General features: G+C 28.1%; 3 protein-coding genes across 4 annotated transcripts in view; 1 reads left to right on the forward strand and 2 right to left on the reverse strand.

Moving 5' to 3' along the window:
* The first annotated feature begins 1,802 nt into the window (after positions 1 to 1,802).
* LOC114122611 (dnaJ homolog subfamily C member 5 homolog) lies at positions 1,803 to 15,406 on the forward strand. 2 transcript variants are annotated; one of them, XM_027985309.2, is made up of 7 exons: positions 1,803 to 1,955; positions 2,020 to 2,376; positions 6,529 to 6,667; positions 7,492 to 7,644; positions 7,724 to 7,858; positions 9,590 to 9,631; positions 13,800 to 15,406. In XM_027985309.2, the coding sequence occupies exons 2-7, from the start codon at positions 2,357 to 2,359 to the stop codon at positions 13,968 to 13,970; spliced, it is 660 nt and encodes a 219-aa protein (XP_027841110.2). In that variant the 5' UTR covers positions 1,803 to 1,955; positions 2,020 to 2,356; the 3' UTR covers positions 13,971 to 15,406. The 2 variants fall into 2 exon arrangements, with proteins under 2 accessions (XP_027841110.2, XP_027841111.2); XM_027985310.2 differs by lacking the exon at positions 9,590 to 9,631 and having other exon boundaries at positions 1,887 to 2,376.
* LOC114122627 (uncharacterized) lies at positions 3,928 to 5,422 on the reverse strand. Its single transcript, XM_027985340.2, has one exon. It carries the CDS (start codon positions 5,397 to 5,399, stop codon positions 4,725 to 4,727), a length of 675 nt encoding a protein of 224 aa, XP_027841141.1. The 5' UTR covers positions 5,400 to 5,422; the 3' UTR covers positions 3,928 to 4,724.
* A 2,038-nt stretch (positions 15,407 to 17,444) lies between the features above and the next one.
* LOC114122599 (gamma-aminobutyric acid type B receptor subunit 2) overlaps positions 17,445 to 22,127 on the reverse strand; it is an 80,278-nt gene continuing 75,595 nt past the window's right edge. The window contains exons 17-18 of the mRNA XM_050204928.1: positions 19,041 to 19,635; positions 17,445 to 17,728 (exon numbers count right to left, since the gene is read on the reverse strand). Coding sequence (XP_050060885.1) covers positions 19,118 to 19,635 — 518 coding nt within the window. The 3' untranslated portion in view covers positions 17,445 to 17,728; positions 19,041 to 19,117. The remainder of the gene's footprint in view (positions 17,729 to 19,040; positions 19,636 to 22,127) is intronic.

Consider the following 22,127-nt stretch of genomic DNA (forward strand, 5'->3'; position numbering starts at 1 on the left):
TTTTCGCATCCGATTCGCCCGAGCCATCATGGTTTGGTGCTGCAGAAACGTGGCGATCAGATGAGACCGACGGCGATCGGATTTCGACTTCCGCGGCAGCTGGTGGTACCGTGGTAGCTGCGTTTACGTAATGTCGCATCTGTGGCCCGGCGTAGTTTGCCAATTTAATTGGCGTCGGACAATATGGAAACGGTTCAGTGGAAACCTCCGCAGGCTGTACCGTAATGGCAGTCGGTGTTTGGATCGCGGCTGAGTCGCCACCAGTTGTTATAGCCGCCGTTAAATTAGGCATTGATCCGTAAGGTCGTTTTATAGTAGTACTCGATACATTTTGACTGTCTGAGAGTTTTTTTGATTGACCATTATCCGGTTTCATTAATATAGGCTCAGAGGACGAAGACATAGTTTGGTTCTCGCATATAATATTCTGCATCATGTTTATATAAATGTACGTTTTATACAGGCTTTAATGCTTTCAAGATTGAATAATTACTAAATGTATGTTTTGTATAATACGATAATATTGAAGAGTTGAAGACTGAATTGAGACTGTGAAATTTGGTACCGACAGTAGGTATTATATTTATTTCAAAACTATGCAGTTGACAATAGCAACAATATACAGATGTTTATAGTTGTTGTAATGGGAATACATTTTTTTTCAAGTCATATGCACAATTTTAAAATTATTTTTAAATTAAATTTTATGTAAATACACCACTTCTCAGAAAAGAATATAATATTATATATTATTATATATATATAAGTATCTGTTTATCTGTTTTTTTTATTATAAAAAGATTTATTTACAATCTGCAAGGCTGGACATGGTAACTTAGTTTAAATTATTTAAAGTTAAAATTTTCTGATTTGAAAAATTAAAAATTCCAGACACATAATAATGTTTATTAGATAATTTTTCTTTACGCTCAAGAAAATTACTAGAGAAATTTAAAATGATACATCCAAGTATTAATTAGCTATAAAAAAACCTAATTTTCTAAAAAACCTCATTCAAAAAATTGCATTATTCTTTGGACAAGAATTAACTTAATTTAGATATTTTTGAATAAAATTATTAAAATTAACTTGAAGTTAACACGTTAATCTTAAAAAAGTAACTTATTAAGTTAAAAGTTAATTAACTTAATTTTAACTTTTAATTCGTTAATGCTCAGCCTTGACAATAATATGTATTAAAACTTAAAAGTGATACAATGAGTAAATGAGATAAAATTTAATACAAAAATAAACAGGCTATACCTAAGAGGGGAAGACTCCCATTGTGACACTCAGGTAGTAGGTATATTATAATATAGACAAATCTGTAAATAACTTTAATAATGATTATAAGAACATTTTTTTACATTAAAAATATATTTACTTATTTTTTTTTATGTGTATTTTGAAATTGGAATGATTGAAGTCTGGAAAATATTATGATGTTTTGCTATGCTTGATATAGGCTTTTATTGTAGAGATCTAGCCATTTAGGACGGATTCACGGATTGACGTGATACCGTCACCTAGATCATTGATATCTTGATATATAATGTGAACAATCCACCTTGCATTTATGTATATGTGTATCTATGCAATTACCAACTATATTAATGAGCTGAGCCTAGGAATTTGCATTGAGTATTTGAGACTTTGAGTAGGTATTAGGTAATTACTTTATAATTATTCAATGGCCATTTGGCTCTACTTTTTTCGGCGGCAGGGCGTGCAGTATGTGTGGCGAGCGAATCGCAGATATCAGAAACCGAGAACGCCGGTCACACTGTTTGGACGCGCGTGCGCAATTTTGGAAAAAAGCAACCGCCCGCCGGCCGCCATCGCCCATCATCGCGATCAATTCCAGTAGATAAAACTTATACCTATAGGTATATTATAAACCGTAGTATCGTATTGATATTTTATTATAATGAATATATTATTACAGTAGTATAAAGGTATTATATTACATAAGTACATTTTACATTCTCATATTATAATAATAATAATATGATATTTCAGTTATTGTGTCGTGTCAATGCTCAGTGTCACTTGTAGTTAATATTCGTAACCGTCTTAACGTCGTTTTCGTCACGGTAAGGTTTGCTCCCAGTCTTCAATAATTTTATCGTCGTCCGTTACTGGCGCAGTGGCGCGCGCGCACAACTACAATCTCATATTGAAATATGGACTGTTGTGTATGATACTGAAAATTAGACTATAACGTTAAGCGCCAGCATCATATTCCTCGTCCGCCTACTGTTCCGCAAACGTATTGATAAGGACAGCATAAGGCGTTTCGCAGTTTTCATTAACTTTTACCGACCAATAATCGTGTGTAATATCCGCCACCGCCGAAATGGACAAGAGGAAGTTGTCGTGAGTATAATATAATCATAATAATAAGATAGTATTAAAAATAGCGCACCAATTACATTATTCCCGGGAATGTGGCTTGAAGCCTATGATAGTTATTTTATGATAAACAGTCGCCGCTTATGGGTAGGTACTAGGTAGGTATTGATTGTGGGAAAATCAAAATACCGTTGCATACGACAATGTGCCTTGATTTACGACTGCCGCCTGCCAGTGGCCGACGACGGATGTGTCTCGACCATGGTTTATTGTATTGTGGTTTTTTTCAGTTTTTGTTGTACACTCAAATCCATTAACCCATTGAGTTGATGGTGTTCAAACTAGGTTCTACCAGTGTGTCATTTGTTGAATTGTGGAGAAACAGAGAGTAATAGTGAGATAAAATCTGTAGTCTCTAGTAATATCACAGATAGAAAATTAGATTTTTCCCAAAAATACTCAACCTATTAAACCAATAAAAAATCGAATGCATGTAATTGCGAACCTCTTGATTAACCTCGGTGTTTACATTTATTTAAAGCTAAATTATTTTTACCATTCGAGACTGTTAATTTTGTAACATTAAGTAGTGTTCACTATGTTGTATCGTGTTTCATACTTAACATGTATACAATAAAATCTTGGTAACACAAAGGTAAATAAGTTGAATATTATATTTAACATTGTATGGCACTATGTAGTGTGAATCTAACTACATAGTATTATTTACCTACATATAGTTACCATATTTAATTTACCTATCTACCTAAAAAACAAAAAAATTACATAATATTAGTTTTAAAGTTCTTCTCTCCGATAATCCTCTCAGTGTTTTTTTTTAAAATGCTGGTGCTGTGATTTCTTTATAAATGGTGAATGCTCACATATATTTTTACTACAATATTTTGTTTCTACATGGCTTGTTTATTCTGTTTAATTTTTTGACTTGTGCCGCTTATACATATATCTGATAGAAAACTGTGAGTGGCTTTACAATTAGGTAAATACTTCTTGTACAAAAATTGATGATATATGTTTACTAAAAATTTTACAAAGTTTAGTTCATAATTTGGTAGCTTATACTTAACTACTAAAGTATTATTTCCTGTAAATATAGTGACAATAAGTGCTGAAACTACATTTAAGTACCTAGGTTTAATTATAAATGTAATTAGTAAGACTTAAAATTGATCATTTTATGATGTACCTATGTATTATTAATTAAATCATTTTCTCAATAAAAAAATTGTCCAGTTATAGTCTTGATAATGTCAGTAACCTATACAATTGGTAGGTCATAGATACTTTGTTTTTGAGCAAATTTAAAGTCTGTTGGACTTAACAAATTGTTTAAATAGGTAGGTTAGTGTAAGCCAATAAGATAAAAATAACCTACAAGTTAGTGATTGGATAACCATTATTAAACTCCGGTTTCATTGTTATTTTATTTTGTCATCTTGGATGACCATAGATTTTAAAAAGTATCTACAACTATACATAATATCAGACTTAATATATTATAAAAACATAATTGTAGGCACCTATTTTACATGGTATTAAGTAGATACATATATATTAAATAAACCATTTTATTTTTACTTTATTTTATTTTAAATATACAAAGATAAACATAAGTCATAAATAATTTAGTCTAGTTTTATCATTACTGATAAACATTACAGCAGAAAAGTAATTAATTTCAAGAATTATTATAAATAATTGACAAATAAAGAGTAAAATATAGTTTATTACACTACACCTAATAAATTAATTTTAGTACTTAACTCTAATCTTAATATTAGTACCTACATAACACGTTGACTGTTATACGACCGCTGGCGGTCATTCAATAGGTATTTGTTGTACACCAAGCATATTTTTCAATACCTTCCAAATTTGTATATACTATATATTGAAAAGCATTGAAAAAAAAATGTATTAAACCAAAAAATTGCAATGATTCTTGCTACACCACGGTCCTTATTTTAGTGCAGGGGTCGGCAACCTGCGGCCTGCGATTACAATTTATAATTAGTATAAAAATATGGAATACCCCATTATGTATTTATGTTAGTTGATTAACTGTAAATAAAGTAAAGTGTATGGTCCGTGAAATTTTTTTTTTATTATTTTTTGGCCCCTGACACCAAAAAGGTTGCTGACCCCTGCTTTAGTGCATTATTGTAGCGCCATAGAAAAGTTAATAACATAAAACCAAATTCATTTATGGTCGCCGGTTGTCATATAGCAATCAACGTGTTAAGAAATATAAATTCCATTATGATATTATTTTATATATATTTTTTAAATTTTAAAAATTCAATATATTATGTAAAAATAATATATTTTCTGCTTGATTGATTAGATAAAATTTAATCTATTTTGGTATAGATTGTTTCATTTACAGCAATACATATTTGATTTATTTGATTTTTATCTATAAAATCATGTATAACGCTATGATTTATACGATGTTTGACACTTTCCATTAGAGGACCTTTAAAAAACACTTCTACTATGTATAACGCTCCATTAAATAAAAAACTTGGCATATATTTAGGTAATTCTGAGACACTCACTTCCATTGTTCCAACGGTATTTAAATTAATATTGTATGATACTAAACAGTTGATTGGTCTTACAGCCATTTTCACATCAAATTTATTGTTCAACATTGTAGCCCAAAGCTGACATTTAATTCCAAAACAAGTTGAATTGTCCCAGATTACATCTAGATGTTGCACAATGAAAGACATTTCTATCCAAGTTTCCTCTTTTCCTGGGTGCATAATAACATTACCGGTTCGTTGAATATTTGATATTTTATTAATGCGACCTCCCGATCCATCAAACAATCCAATTGAAAAATCATGTATTCCTGTTTGCAGCAAAGCTTTGTATCGATTTTCATGGCTGTTGTCACTCAATAAAACATCAAAAAATGCATTTATAGTATTTTTTTTATCTGCTGCTGTAATAAGTAATACATTGAAAAATAAGTTGAAAAAACATATATTTAAACTCATTTTTAAATCTATTCTGAACATTTAATTCCTATTAAGTTGTTGGTTTGTATTCATTCAAATGAATATTAGCTATAGTTTACAAAACAGGATGTGTTACATTAAATTCATCTCTTGTATAGTGATTATATTAAATAATATGATGACTGATGTTAACGTTTATGCCAAACAAAGATATTTTTAACCCCTTCCAATGTAAACCTATTAATTTTTTGAAATATGTTGGTTACTTATAAGCCATGTTATGTGAGTGCAGAGAGGCAACTTATTCACGTGCACAAACTTTTTAATAGTGCATATATTTTTATCTACAATATATTTTATACTATTATATATAACTGGAATGAACAAAAGAATATTTGTTTTGTTCGGTTAATATTTCTATTGGCAGTTGTAGTATTGCATATTTTTTTATTTTTATTTATTCTTCAAGAAGAAAATGGGCCCCACTAAACATATTCGTGTGGGGGCCCATATGATAATCAATTATAATTTAAATTATAAATTCAGCAATATTATATCATTATTATTTTTATTTTTTATAACAAAATTTAGTTTTCATTCAGTGTTTATAATGTTATCCTTGTAAACTTAAGTTTATTAATTGTTATCAATATTTAGAAAATATCTTAGTAGAATTGGAAAGGATTTTGAGTAAAAACAAATTGGAATATACTTATTATCTTTTTTAATTTAAATTTTATTATTTGTCCGGGTATACAATTGGACATAGATTCTATTTTAGAGAACAATTTTTTCATTTTCTCATGCTTTTTAAAAATGTAAAGGTACGATGAAACCTCTAAATAAACGATTTTATTTCAACACCACAGGTTAAAAAAAAAACAGTTCTAGTTTTTGATATAGTTCGATAATTTAAAAATAATTGTTTTTATTGGCCTCTTTTTGGGTGCTTAAAATTATCCTATAAAATTCAAAAGTATAGGCTATACAGTTATTAACTATTTTAACTTTGATTGAAAGATTTAATAGGTTAGAAAAATTGAAAAAAAGTTTGTGATTCTATTTATTAAAAATATAATGTAATTCTTATGTTCTTGTGGGATTATAAAAGTCATTCATTTTAAAATATGTTTTGTGTATAGACAACTTAGCTTAAATATTAACAATTTATATTTTTAATTTTATTTAGAACGTCTGGAGATTCTCTTTATGTTACTCTGAGTTTAGCTAAAACAGCAGAAACTGAAGAAATTAAGAAAACTTATCGAAAACTTGCTTTAAAATTTCATCCAGATAAGAATACTGGTAACCCAGAAGCAGAAGAAAAGGTTTGTTACTTGTTTTAAAAATTTAATTTAATTTAAAATTTATTTTTATTGAAATTTCAATAGTATTCATACATACATCTGTACATTAATACTTAGATATTTATTATACAAAAAAATATAATTAATATAATATTTTAATATTATCTAAGTTTTAATCCTTTAATATACAGTGTGTCCACTGAAGATTTACTCATTACAATATTTCCTGAAATAATGGAGGTATCATCGTTCTGTTTTATCACAAAACTCATTAAGCATTACAAGTATTTCATATTTTAATTCAATTTAATGTCTATAAAGTTAAAAAGAAAAATAATTTTTAAAAATTTGAAGTTTTTTCTTTCCGAAAACTGATTTTTCAGCATTTTATTTTTATTGATATCGTGATTTTTAGTTTTTTTTTTTTAGTTTTGAGAATAGTTTATTTTTGGTCACTCTAAAATTATTCACTGGCTGCATGAGCCTGCAGGCCACATGTTTGATATTATTGGAATGCATTAAATTAAATTAAATTGACAATTTTTCTTATAACTACCTAAAAAAAATATTGATAACCATGAAATTAATGAAAATAAAACATTGAAACTTCTAAATCTGTGGAAAAATAAACTCTATAAAATGACTATTATCAATTTTTTTTGAAAATAATTAAATAAAAAATTACTTTTTAAATTTTTTTATTAAAACATAAAATTAAATTAAAATATGAAATACCATTATGTACACAATTATTACACAATCATGAAATAGAATTATGATATCTCCATTATTTCAGAAGGTATTGCTATAGGTATGTAAGTACGAACATTTATTTATATTTTTAGTTCAAAGAAATTAATAAGGCGTATAGAATATTGACGGATCCAAGCAAACGTAATATATATGACAATTATGGTTCTCTTGGATTGTATATTGCAGAGCAGTTTGGGGAAGAGAATGTCAATGCTTATTTCTTTGTCACATCAAAATGGTGCAAGGTATGTGAATTTAAATTTTTGTTTGATTTATACATATGTGATTTAAAAATCTCTATAATTTTTAATTATTATTTTTCAGGCTTTAATAATTGGATCTTGTATAGTTACTGGATGTTGCTGTTGTTTCTGTTGTTGTTGTTGTTGCAATTTCTGTTTTGGCAAGTTTAAGCCAAATGTACCTGAAGATCAACAAGCAAATTATACAAATTTACATGTAAGTATTTAAAAACATTGAAATGTTTAATTATTGCTATTTGCATGCAGTCAGTTTTGGAAAAGTTAACAATAAACACAGGTTCCAGGTTTGTTTTATTTGGCTAAGGGCACTTGTAAGCATGTTCTATAACAATAAAAGAAATATTTTATACTGAATAAAATTAGTCCAGTTATATAAAATATTTTAAAAATTTTAATAAAACCAGATTTTCAATTAAAAATCAACTATGGAAACAAAAATATATTATAGTAATTGTCAGGTTTTATTACATTAATAACATTGAATAAATTAATTGAATTTTATCCTTTCTCAATATCTATGAATATTATTGATTAGTATTGTACTAATTATAATTTGATAACAGATACAAAAAGTACTATTATATACTTAAATTTACAAATTTAAAGTATAATTATATCTAATGTATCTAACATAATATTCCATAATTATTTAAAAACGAGTACTGTTTGTATAGTATGAGTGGATGTTTTTTTGTAACAATCTATCAATTTTGGAAACTAAACTAGTTCAAGTGTATTGTTGGTACCTAACTGGTAAGTGATAATATATTGGTTATAAATTTGATGCGTACAGTTAATTAAAGATTATTATTTATTATTACTCTGTTTATTGTTTATTTTTCTTAATGATATTAAATAAATAGTAAAATATATTTTCTTAACAAGACTAATAATAAGGTATGTTGAGATTTGAATATCTTTTAGTAGCCAAACTGTGTATAATATGGGAATTTGATTTCGTAGTAACCATTTTTAATAAATTCATACCATCAAAGAATAGCTTTTTCACCAAATATATGTTGTTAAATTTTAAAACATTTTATAGGATAGTAAAGATGTTTGTGTTGTTTTTGTCTTAAATATAGTAAATCTATGTACTGGATTTTTTCTACAGTCAATATTTATTTCATAGTTAATATTAGAGACAATTTAAATATTATTTAATTTCTAAAGGAGTATAATTTAAGCAGTGTTCAAGCAAAGAATATTTTTCCAAATATATATTTAAAAAATTTAAGTTTTATTAATTCGAAAAAAAAATTTTGTTCAGGCACAGTTTATATTCTCTACAAATTTAAATTTGCATTAATATTGGTTATAAATAAATATTAGTAAAAATTTGATGTATAGATTTACTAAGTTACACATATGGATGATAGACAACATTCAAGCTTGTAGTTTCTTTTTTAAACACATTATGTAAATATTTGAGTACAGTGAAATAGTTATTTATTTTACATGTATTTTTAACTGTATCTTCTTTCTTCTATTATATTTAATATTATGTAAGATAATTTAAAATTTAAGATGTTGACATTTTGTTCATATTTATAATTATATTTTATTTTTATAATAAATCAGTAGATGCTTTAATTTACTGTGACTATATTTTATCTAATGTGCTGAATAATAATAAAAACAATAAGTTAGTTGTCCATTTTATCATAGTATATGTTATCCAAACTTGACACATTTCCATTAAAACTTAACATTTTAGTTCTGTAAAAATATATCTAAATATTTTATTGCCATACTGTTAGTTGCATGCTAGCAATACATCTTTTAAGTAATATAATATTTGTATTTAAATGACTTGTTTTTCAACATATAGTTGACTACATATCATTTAGTTTTATTATTTTTTGAATGTCATTGGTCCCATTTTTTGCATTTAATGTTTGCTTGTTTTCGGTGTTTTATTTTGTAGAACGATGGAGCGAATTCAAATATAGATGGTTTACATAAAAAGGTAATTTTTGTATAATTTGTTATTTAAAACAAAACAAATATATATTTATATATTATGTAATTTTAGTATACTTTCAACTTTGTATAAACAAAGAAGTTGAAATATATCATTATAAACTGAAAGCTACTTGTAGTTTTATTCATATATTTTAAAAATATTGCACATAGAAAATTTTTTTTAGAAATAGTAGTTACTATTAGCTTCTTCTAATCACTTATTTGAAATAAATTACATTACTAATATTGAAGATGATTAGATCTATATTAGAATCTATTAGAATAGCACATCAATTTTTATTTTAAGAACAGTGCTCATCCACAATTTAATTTTAATTGTTCTTTCTTAAACTAAAGGAATTTTATCTAATTCATTTTAAAACCATGTACTAAAAACATTTTGTTCTATGTATTTTAGATTCTGCATGGAGTAATAAATGCATTAATTTTTTTTTCTGTTATCACATTTTGTGTCATTTAAAAAGCTTTGATTATTAACTTTGAGGATGGTTTATGGTAGTATATAAGATATAATTGATTCATTAGAGGGCTTGTACTTTTTAAAATAACAGGGAAAATAAAAAAACCCTAAAAAAGTAGGAATTTTTACAAAAAAAAAAAAAAAAAACAGTATTCAATAAAGTCAATTTTGTTTTTTTTTACATTACTTAAAATAGAATAAAGGTTACTTGAAATTTTCACAATTATAATATTGTATACACACTGACATTTTCTAATACAATTATTTTGGTAAAAATTAACTCAATCTACCTAATAGTAAAATTAATAATATTACTTTAATAGCTATATATAAATTTATCACAAAACATAGGCTGATAGACTGTTTTTGCTCAAAATCACTTTTTATATTTATTGATTTGTTATAAATTTCAAATTACACTATTATGCTAAATAGTAAATATTGTCATTACTCATTACTAATAAAATAAAATGCAACTAAAAATAAAGAATAATTTATAATAATATATTTATTAATTTTGCACTAATATTCTGTTACTATAATATATATTATTTATATAGTATTATAGTAATTTGTGGTGGCAACGGAGTTATGGAATAAAATAATTTAGCAATATTAACACTTAATCCAACATTTTTTAACCTACAAAATTGGCACTAACTATATTTTCTATTATATATTAATAATTTATATTTATATGCAAATTTATTAAAATAGTAACTTTAGTAAGTATATAAATGCATTGTTTGCTTGCTTATATAGACTTTCTGGATTATTATACATTATACAAAGATATCTCACTTTTACATTTTTTTAGTACGTTTAGAAATAGATTCTATTCCTACACATAATTTTCAAGAAAACTATGATTTACAATTTAAATTTTGAGGTTCTGTTTGACTAAAGATTCCTTCCAAAAGGATTTTTGTGAAACTACTTGATGATCTGCTCTTAGTTTTCTTCAGTTAACTCATCCTTGGTGTATATTTAAATATCATTAGAGGAGATAGCTATCATAATTTTTCGTACCGTTTTCCACTTGAGTGTACTAAGCTGCAGCGTAGGCGAGGGCAAGCGAGTTTGGTGATTTGAAGTTCTCTGCTGTGTACCTTAAGTTTTTAAAATAGGTTTTCATACGATGGTCTTGGTCAATAGGTTTGTTTAATCCATAATTAGAAGATAAAATAATTTTCAACTTGTAATTACGTGAACTCCATGACTGAATGTTTTTAAAGGTGGAGATTGTCGAGTCGTCTATATTTACGACAGATCTCCTAAGCTATTCTCATATTCATTTTCATGTTACTCTGGGCATGTAATAAGCTAAAGAAGCGCCCAGTTCTGTTTCGAATATATCTTATATGAGTTCAACAACTTTCAGCGTTGATCGCTATTGGGTTTAAAGATATTTTTGATATGTATCTATAGACAATATTTCCACTGTATGTTTTTGATTGTCTCGAGAATTTGGAGGTATATGGATTTTTGGGAGCTTTGGAGATTCTTGAGTCTCTGGAATATTTGATTTTCAGATCTGGGCTATGGTAGAAACAACATGAATACGGCTCAGTACGTCTGCGTTTATGTTGTTTTCATCTGGTTTAAAATGATAAGTAAATTGGTAGGTACTAGGTATACTTTTCCAACTTCAAACGCCATCGAGTTAAACGTTAGCCCGAATCCGCAGTATTGAATAACTAAACTAATTTCCGATGGTTTGTTATTATGTTAAAATGTTATCCAAAGTATGCTCTAAATATTTTGATTCCCCATATAATATGATAGTCAGTTTTTTCCTGTCGTTCTGTAATTACTAATTAATCTAATTCTTGTTTAGTGTCCAAGATACGAAGTTGGTAAATATTTCTTAATAAGTCTTTAAAAAAGTTTACAACTTTTAGCGTAATTGCTTGCGTCACACGTAAGATAAAAGTATTTTTGAAAACCTGGGTATTGTTAAATCGGAACTTGTGAGGAGGTTCTTCAGTGTTTCAAACGATTTCTGACATAAATCACTCCACCTAAAAGAATTTCCTTCTTGAATAATGTCTTTAGTGGTTTACCAATTTGTTCGTAAATATGTATTAAGAATCTGCAATATCAAGATAGCTCAAGGAAAGACTCCATCTCCTTGACATTCTTTGGAGCTAGAAAGGACTTAACGCATTAAAATTTTTAAGAATCTGTTTTTATCTTTTCATCAGTGATTCTATGATCCAGGTAAGTGATCTTTTTTATAATAAATTAGCACTTTAGTGGTCGTAGTTTCAAATTATACTGAAGAAGTCTACTGAGGAGTTTCTGTGAGTTTTTGAAAATTATTTTTTACGTAGATTATTATATTATCCAAGTATACGAAGACATTCAATCCATTTGAATTAGTTAGGACCTTATTCATTATTCGTTGAAACGTCTCTGGTGTTGACAACAGTGGTGTTGTAATCACATGGTAATAACAGCAATATCATTAAGTAGCAACATCTGTAGCTTGTTCTGGAGACACTATAATACGGTGGCGCGCTTGTTCGGCTATGTTCGTGTTATCTTCTCTAGTCTCAGAAACTTGGTGGTGAAATACGCTGATTGAATTTTGGGAGGCACCTTGTATAACAACAATGGTGAACATTTTTTTCAACAGAAATGCCCCACTCAATTTTCTGTACATAGATGATTTACTCACGATTGACCTTCATTTTCTGATAACTTTTTTGATTTTCTTGATGCCTCTGGCTTCTGGTTGCTCTTGATTTTTCTATAAATTGTAATGTACACATTTAAGTTTAAAAGTATAGATTTATGTTTTAAATAAGATATCGCGTATACTATTAAGTAGTTGATCAATATATGTGATCTATATGGCGATGCCATCAAAATGTTATTTATGTTAACACTACTAAATAAATAATTACATGCAGTGAGGTTAAACCACTATATTTTTATTTAAACTATATGTTAACACAAAACTTAACTAACTGGATTTAGAGGAGTTCTGCTGTACTGACAAGTGACAATGATTGAATCTCTTTGGGCCGAGTGCGGTCAGTTAGGTATACAACTGTAGTTAATAACTGTATACGCAGCAGAATAATATATAATGTGATCGTGCTCATTTTCACTGATACTTGGATACTTATGTATATAAAAGAAATGCTTATATTATAATTTAGTATTTTCTATCACTATATGAAATAGTGTTATAAACATAACTCCAATAATGTTAAAAATATGCTATTTGTATAAAATAAGTATACGAGTATATGTTTAAAAATAATAATAATAATAATAAAGAAGTATACTTGTTTAAAATGAATTTTTAAGTACTAATTTTGTTTTAAGTTAGTCACTTGTTACTAGTGTGTATGTATACTATGACAAATTAGTAACAAATTTTTATTATAATTTCACATTTAGGTATTAAACAGTGGTACTACTTTCATTTGAAATACTTATGACAAATAGCATAATGTATAAAATATCATCTAATATAACTTTTTTTTTTATTTTTATATTTTATTATAATACTTGTATAAGTTTATATGAAGTTAACTTCTGAGCCATCTATCTGTATCTATCTATCCATTGATATACTATAGAATTGATACCACTAATAATAACTATTGAATATAATAATAATTATTCATCAATTATATTTATGTAAGCTAATATGTTTTTATTTTTTTTTGTAATTTAGGAGGATAGTGAAGATGATGTTATTGTGAATCAACCATCATCTACAAACAATGCTACAGGAGGTGCAGCACAGCATACTACTGCGTTTGCCATGCCACCACCACCTTCGGCCAACGAGACTACTGCACTGAATCCAGATGGTACTCCTACAAAGTACTCTGCAAGCAAATAAATTGTCTTTGAGTCATTAAAGCCCGTCCCATCAGACCCATATAATTCTCAAGTATGACAGAGTAATTGTCCTCAATTACTGTTTTCCAGTGGAGTTTTATCACAGAGCATTACAATAAATAGTTTTTTCATATTCATTAATCACATTTTAAAATTTAAAATTCCAAGATGATTTTAACATTTTGATTAGTTATTTAAAAATGTACTACCAATAAGCGTGTACATATAAATTTTTCTTGTGTGTTTTTCTCCTATAGCTTACATGTATTTAATTTTGCATAGCTAATAACTAAATATAATATATTATGAAAACCTGTTTCAAAATGTGCCAGTTTTTTTTTTTTAAATTCTTTTATATAGATTCATATAAAAAATAATATTACTGCTTTAATTAAATCATTTATTTGATTTTAAAAATGTAGAAATTTGTTTTATTCATTAAAAATAAAATAAAACAAACTTACACTTATCGACTGAGTTTCCAATATACATACATACAACTGAATTTAATTTGTTTTTATTATATTTTGTGAATATTTATACAATGTTGAACAACTTATCCAAACAGGGAAATTTGGTTAATATTTATATTAGTTCTAATAAATATATTTGTAGATATTAGTCACAAATACATCAAGTCATTCTATAATATTTTAGATTTTTTTTTTAATTTTAATTTTTTTTAAGTAACAGTTTTCTAGCATGTGATTTATTCTATTTTAATCTAGCTTAATTTGATATTAAGAAGTACCTACATTATATGTATAATTACATTTTAATTATTTACATTATTCATAGCTTAAAATAATATAATTATTCATTAATCATTTTAATATGATACAATAATAATCTATTCAGTTTTACATATTTTGTTTATTGTTGTATTTGCTACTTGTTAAAAAAAACTGTGTTCGTGAACAATTCGTTCTGATTTTTTATGTTAATTATTATTTTTATAATTATTTTTTAAACTTTTGTTTCCACAAAGAAAATAAGTAGTGATAGCCAATATTAATTATTCTACTAATACTATGTAAACAACAAAGTGAGATATATTAGAGATAAAATTGTCTTGTATATTTTTTTTTTATCATAGATACTTTATCTTAAAATATAATTATTTCATTTATAAATTACATCCTGTGACATTTGTGTTATTTACTAAATTTTTTTTTCATTTTTTGTTTAAATTATTTAAGTTGTTTAAGATTTTTGAATCTCTTCCAGGAATACATATTATGTAAATAACAGAACCACCTTTATTCAATATTATTAATGTATTACCTTGCAGAAATCATTTGAATATTTAATGTGCAGCATTATATTGGTGTAGACAGTTAAGCTAATCATTTTTTTATTTTGTACTATAATATAATATCATCATCTATTACTACTATTTCTAAACAATAATAACAATATTATATTCCTTAAAGATTATTGTTATTTTTTTAATTTTTTTCTCCTAACTCATAGTGCACCTATAATCATGATATTTAATTATTTTATGTATAATGTATAAGCTACTTTCATCTGATAAAAATAATCTTTACTGAACAAGTAAAATACAAATATTCTAAAATAGTTTTAGAAATTTTATTTTTATTTTTATCTACTTATAAAAATAAGTTAGATTGGTGTGTTTTAATATACTATTATTATTACTTTTTATGTGAGATATAGTAAATAAATGATAAAATATTTTACATTTTAGTTAATCATATTATCATAATAAGATTTTGTTAAATTAAATAATATATAAATTATCAAGTTATCAATTTGTTGGTTAAAATTATAGAGATCAATTTGCCACAAACACAATTAATAAAAGTTAATAGTAAGTATAAGTATAACTAATAAACTGATAATCATAGTGGTGTAATTAAATTTTTTTCTGGAGGTGGGAGATGTACATTTTTATCAAAACCGTCTTTAACCTTTTTGAGGCCTTGGACAGTGGTATAATCTTACGACTCGGACTGAGTAAATAAAGTTAAAAATGATTATTTAATAAATGATGTAGTTGTAGTATAACATAATTAGAGCCTATATTAATACAATAAATGTAATTTGAAAAAAAATTATAGTTCGCTGTCTATTCACTGTCTTTTGACAAGTACCATATATATCGCATGTAACGACTAGGTATCGAAAAATTTAATAGCGTTTTTCAAATGATTATTGATTCGATTACAATAAAAATAACGTTGTTTAACCGAGCACTACATCATTATTCGATAGCTTATTAGCTATTATAGCTACAATTAGAATAATCGAACATAAATTTATGATAAAATTATTTATTATAGTTGTCGGATATCGCTCGCATTATACCTATTATTTTATTTTTACAAGAAACTGTTCAAAATTATATTTATACTCAACAAAAATAAATAGGTTTTTCGTATTATCAAATATTTCCATGGATAATTGTTGTGGTTTTTAACGTTTCTAAAGAGTCAATCGGCTATGGATGTATGGTTGTTTCGAGGCTTACCTGTATAAGTTTTCATGGACGGTCAGTGTAGAATGTTTGTGACAGCACATATTCTTTACTCTATAGTCACAGCAATGTCATTATGGACGATGCAGAAAACACGTTCTCCAGATGTGGTGAATGAGTAATAAGATACTTGATGTTATTCACCCACCGAGCTTAAGGACTTTTACTGGCTCAAGATTCGTTAAAATAGGTCAGAAAAATTAAGTTTAATACTTAATTTGTTAAAATAATAATATTTACTACACTGTTCAGTCTACCGATTTTAACTCGGCAACTCGGCGGTTCTATCCTGCAGGCTTGCACCCGAGACACACAGGCGAAAAGGTTTCACTGGATACAATATTGCCACAATCGTCAACCATGTTCCTAAATTGAGGAACATCACTCACGTCAGATATCTTCTTATGTAGATTATAGAAAATATCTGTCGTAGTGCGAAAGCCAACAGTTGGCTTGTTGGTTTGAGAAGAATTATTAATAAAGATACGCAGTTGCTCAAATGCACAAATGTGCAACGTCCTTATTCTTGTTAAAGAAAAACTCATCTCCGACCGTCCAACTCCCAAACTTAGTGTCAATATTAAATTTAATATTTGGCATTTTTAAATTTAAGTAGGTAGTGATCGATTTTTAAAATTACTCACTTCCTGTTATAACTTTTTTTTAAGACAATCCTATAAGTTAGATTAAGTCATTGAATCGGTATTGACGAAGTTCAAACGCAAGTCTTATAGGTAATCTGTAAATGTGTGATTTTTTGAATTATTAAATAATTTACTGCGGCCCTATGTAATTAAAAAAAAAAAACCAAAAATGTACCAATAGGAATAGAAAAAGTAGGTAATAAACGTTTGTCCTAAAATTGTTTTTTTCATTTTGATACGAACATTGTTTTATCCGTCCTCATACATTTGTATATAAAATAATATATATGTACATATATTATTTATATTAATAATATACATTACGACTAAGTAACACGAGAAACAATTTAATTTATTTAATTGACAAAAACAATATCATAATGTAAATATAACGAAACTAAGGAACTACATAACATTTTCTCTCGTATCTACATCGATAGTACTCGTTTACTTTATGTTTTTTCTCTCTAAAAATTTAATTTACACAAAACACAAAACAAATAGTATAGAAAAAAAAATAACAATATAATAATTATAATACGATTTAAACGGCCTCGAGTGTGCGTGGCGTTGGAACGTCGTCGTTTCTTGGTCCCGTAACGAATGATTTGTCATCTGCAAATAATAATAATACATATTTTATTATTAAATCCACAACATGATCACGTAATAATTTTATTTTTTCATGAATTAAAAAAAACACTTGAATATGATACTATTCTCGTTGTAACAATATTGTACGATGTATTACAGACTACTGTAGAGTGCAAAAATCCACTTTTTTGATTAAATAAAAAGAGAAAATATAGGAAAAAAGTTAACCTTTGAAATTTTCTCTAATGAGAAAGCGCTGATAAAGAAATGTCCTATTTTCACAATTTTCATTCATTATGTTATACATACTATACTTCTATAAACATTCGTTTTTATATTTTTGGTTCTAAATTTTTAAATTAATTGAATAGTATCGATAGAATCATAATTTGGAAAACCTGTTAATCGTGTGGACAATCGTCGATGGTCAAGTTCCTAATGTGTAGTAGACTTGCCTGAAATATCCGATCTACAATTATGTAAACGGTACATTGCGTATACCTGTAGGGGGTAGGTTTTGGTTTCAATCAGTTTCCCTCTTTGTATTTTTTCTATTAAATATTTAAAGAAAAAATATAATTTTTAGAGCTATAAATTTTAGTGTATTAATTTTTTGAGGGCATATTTTAATTTTTTTTATGCAAAAGTGCATATTTGATGATTTTTCAGTGCATGAAAGTCCTTGCTCTACTCCAATACCAACAGAGTGTAAGTCCTAGTGAAATTAATTCATCCTTAGGTTCTTTAGGTATCAACTATTAAAAAAAAAAAAAATTCAGGTTTGAATTTTATTAATGAATCAATTCATTGGATAAAATTCCTATACATATATCAAAATCAGTGTGAAATCGTGACAGTATACTTAGGTAAAAATGTTGCCAAGCCGTCAAGTAGGTATAGACTCTTGGTAATCGGCGTGTCTTGCACATGACACTCCTCGATAATTTATTATCGTAGATAGAAATGCAGGAGGAAATATTGATTTAATATAACGTATATCTAAAAACGAACGATTTTATTTCACGAGACCCGTGCAAAAATATGAATTTAAAATATTACATAACTCGGAATACTTTTTGATATCGAGTAACTGCAAACTGCAAGTCATTATTAAAACGTTATTGTGTCATATATCTGCCTATATACCATATTATACTGTATATCGGGTTATTGTAACATCGTATATTATAAATCACTAAGGATCTTAATATTATAGGATTGAGAAGGACCCGCAGAGCGATGCGGCGGCTTTTTGGCGGAACGTATTGTTGTAAACCGTCGTGCGCTCTTTAAATCGAAAAACACATGATGGGCACACAGTCGATGGACTCACCTACACCGTGGTCGTAGCGTCTTTCGATCCGTTTTGGCGGCGATGGCGGCACCGCGGCAGAGACAACGCTCCGACGATTAGAGGTACTCGACGATGTCGCACTTGACCGCGATGTTGGGACACGACGCGATCGACGCCCGGTTGTGGTTGTGCGGCGGATGCTGTTGCGAGTGAGCGTTGTGCCGGTGGTGGTGGTGCTGACGGTGCTGCGAAGACGACGACGACGACAGCGAGTCGTGCGCCCGTCTCTCGGTCAGGAGCTTTTGGAATATCGGCAGGATGGCCACGTCGAGCAGCTCGCCCTCGGACAGCGTGTTCACCCGGGACATGCCGGCGCCGCCGATCGCGGGCGGCATGCCGGGCGCGTTCGTCGGCGACCCGCCGCCCGCCGATCCGCTGGACTCGCGCCTCCGGCCGCCGTGGTACACGTCCGGGGTGCTGTGCATGTGCGGCGCCGACGGTCGCCTGAGCCCGGGGCCGCGGTTCCGGGACGACGACGACGACGACCCGGCACCGCCGCAGGATCCGCTCTTCTCGGACACCGAACGGTGCATGGAACTGCCGCCGGCGTTCAGCGACGACGAACTGTCGTCCTCTGTATATAAAATACGGCAAACGAACACGTAAAACGGTATTAGTTATTTTTATCGTTTTTATCGAATTCCTCATCTGTCGAATTTAATTTTTCCCCTTTTCACTATTTTTTACGCATACGCACCTAATCTAAATATTGATATACCTCACAAGAGCGAATATAATAATATATGGATAGTATGCGGCTTTTATAGAGAAACGGATTACTCTCTGCGGCCGTTGTTGTACAAGCGAATCGCATAGATTAATGTATTCAAAGTTTTACTGTACATACACGGATAACGCGCTACAAAAGTTCAATTATTTCGGGGTAAATATTAACACCTAAATCTTTTTACTCATTAATGATGATTCTAAACTTAAGCTATTAGTGTACGTGTGTTGTGTACCTAGTTAATGCTTAATAATAGTCTGACATCCGATAAGTGACAGAGTGAAAATTGTCCATATTAAATTGCGGAAGGAAACCATAAAACAAAGGACTTGAGTTAATTTTCCATTGAGAATCTTATATTGCATTTTTCCGAGATAAACAAACGGTCACCCGCTCAACTCTAAAGAAAAGTTTTAAATCGTCCGCATTTATGGTAGGAATTCGAAAGAAAGAATTCTTTTTTATTATACCATTAGGTAGTAAAAAATACTAAAAAAAAAACCAAAATGTAGAACAGAAACTTTGATACTTTTTGGTATTATCAAAGGTTCCTTATAGCTCCTTAAAAAGTTTATCGATGTGAGGTACATACACGTCGTGGTGTTGGTGATACGCACGTGCGTCAAATAGTAGTCTGTGGCTAATGACTATAGCTAACAATAGGCGTATCTCCCGGAAAATGTCAATATTACTATTATTATTAACATACATAAATGTTTTACCTAATGGGCAAACAGTGTACCTAACTATAATTATCTATAACAGACACGGATAACTAATACGATTGTATACAAATACTAGTATTTACAATTAACTAGATGAATACGTGTGAAATCGTGTCGAATTGATCTGTAAAAGTTAACGCGATAATAAATCCTATTTAGCATTTTACATTCAAATATGACATGTTAAATTGTATATAGGTACCTAAGTACGAGAAATATTGGTAATTTAAAACTCGGGAGACCAGAAATTTTAATTACTGAACAATTTGAATCATGAAAAACTTAAAAAATAAAACAATTGAACAAACTATTCGTTTAGTTTTTTTTATAAGTGATTTGTTTTATTGAGTTTCGGGTAGGTGCCTAATTAAAATGTTCGTATAATTTACATTTAACGCAGAGAAACAACACAAGTGAAATTCGATCAGACAAGCATATATTATAGTAATATTTATTAGGTTAAATTTGAAATATTTCAAAGTTGAAATTTGTCATAATATATTTTTTACACAAGATGTATTGAGATAGATATGTGTTAACACATAGCGAATATTGATAATGCATTATTTATTAACTTTTATAGCCTTAATTCAGTACTTTATGATTTCCATCTGTGTACAAGAATTATTACCTTGATAATTATTGTTATAATTTTGTCTCTATTATGCAACACGATTTTTGGAATCTAAAGATTGTGTTAATAACAGTAATTTGTGTATAGTTCTATTGATTACTTTAAAAATTTGCCCTTTGTTGGTAACTATCCATTTTGATAATAACAAATAATAACTAATAAAATAATGACATAACATACCACAGTATGTTAGTATTTTTATAAATATAATATTATATCTTACCTATTATAATTTGAAATAATCATCAAATAATGTTAAATAATAAACACTAATAACGTAACTTAAAAGTTATAAGCTTATAAGTTATATAGTTATGTTCAATTGTTCTATTAAAATATTGTAGAAAGTAAAATGTATTGTGTTAACGGTTTATAATGAACGAGTTTAAAAAAATGTACTCTCATTCAAAGTATAAATAGGTACTTATATAACTATTATAGGTATTAAAACAATTTTTATAAAAACTTAATACATGATTTATTTGTATTTTTCACACAAATGAAGTATTAAAAAAAATAAATAATTCTATGAGATATTAAATCGAATTATATGGGAAAGTTTATACTTATACGATAAGCGGCTTTATTGTTCCAAAACAAATACGCAAACTATAGTGTTTTTTCTGATTAACGTTTGTTTTGGGGTTCGAAAGTGAAAATATGTTGATACTGAGACACTGAGTCAAAATAATGGTATTTTTTGTTCATCCTAACACAAAAATGTCATTTCGAGAAAAAAAATGTCAAAAACCACATACCTACCTCTAAAAAATAACGTATACAAAAAAAAAGGTAAACCAATTTAAACTTTCTTATTCCGAGTTAGCCACTAAAGATAACATGACACGTCGATTTTTCATCTCAAATAATATTAGAGTATACTTAAACTACCCATGGGTTTATCAGATCAAAAGATAAAATAACATCAGCGAACTGTAGCACTGATTCTACATGCCGGCACGAGACTATTGTTTGAAATA

This window comes from Aphis gossypii, chromosome 3, assembly GCF_020184175.1.
Source record: "Aphis gossypii isolate Hap1 chromosome 3, ASM2018417v2, whole genome shotgun sequence".
NCBI lineage: Eukaryota > Metazoa > Arthropoda > Insecta > Hemiptera > Aphididae > Aphis > Aphis gossypii.

Bases quoted from the DNA above. Each gene is read 5' to 3' on its own strand.
- LOC114122611 (XM_027985309.2), top strand. From the start codon at position 2,357: ATGGACAAGAGGAAGTTGTC. The intron at 6,668-7,491 runs GTTTGTTACTTG...TTATATTTTTAG, and splicing joins ACCCAGAAGCAGAAGAAAAG to TTCAAAGAAATTAATAAGGC. The intron at 9,632-13,799 runs GTAATTTTTGTA...TTTGTAATTTAG, and splicing joins TAGATGGTTTACATAAAAAG to GAGGATAGTGAAGATGATGT.
- LOC114122627 (XM_027985340.2), bottom strand. From the start codon at position 5,399: ATGTTCAGAATAGATTTAAAAATGAGTTTAAATATATGTTTTTTCAAC.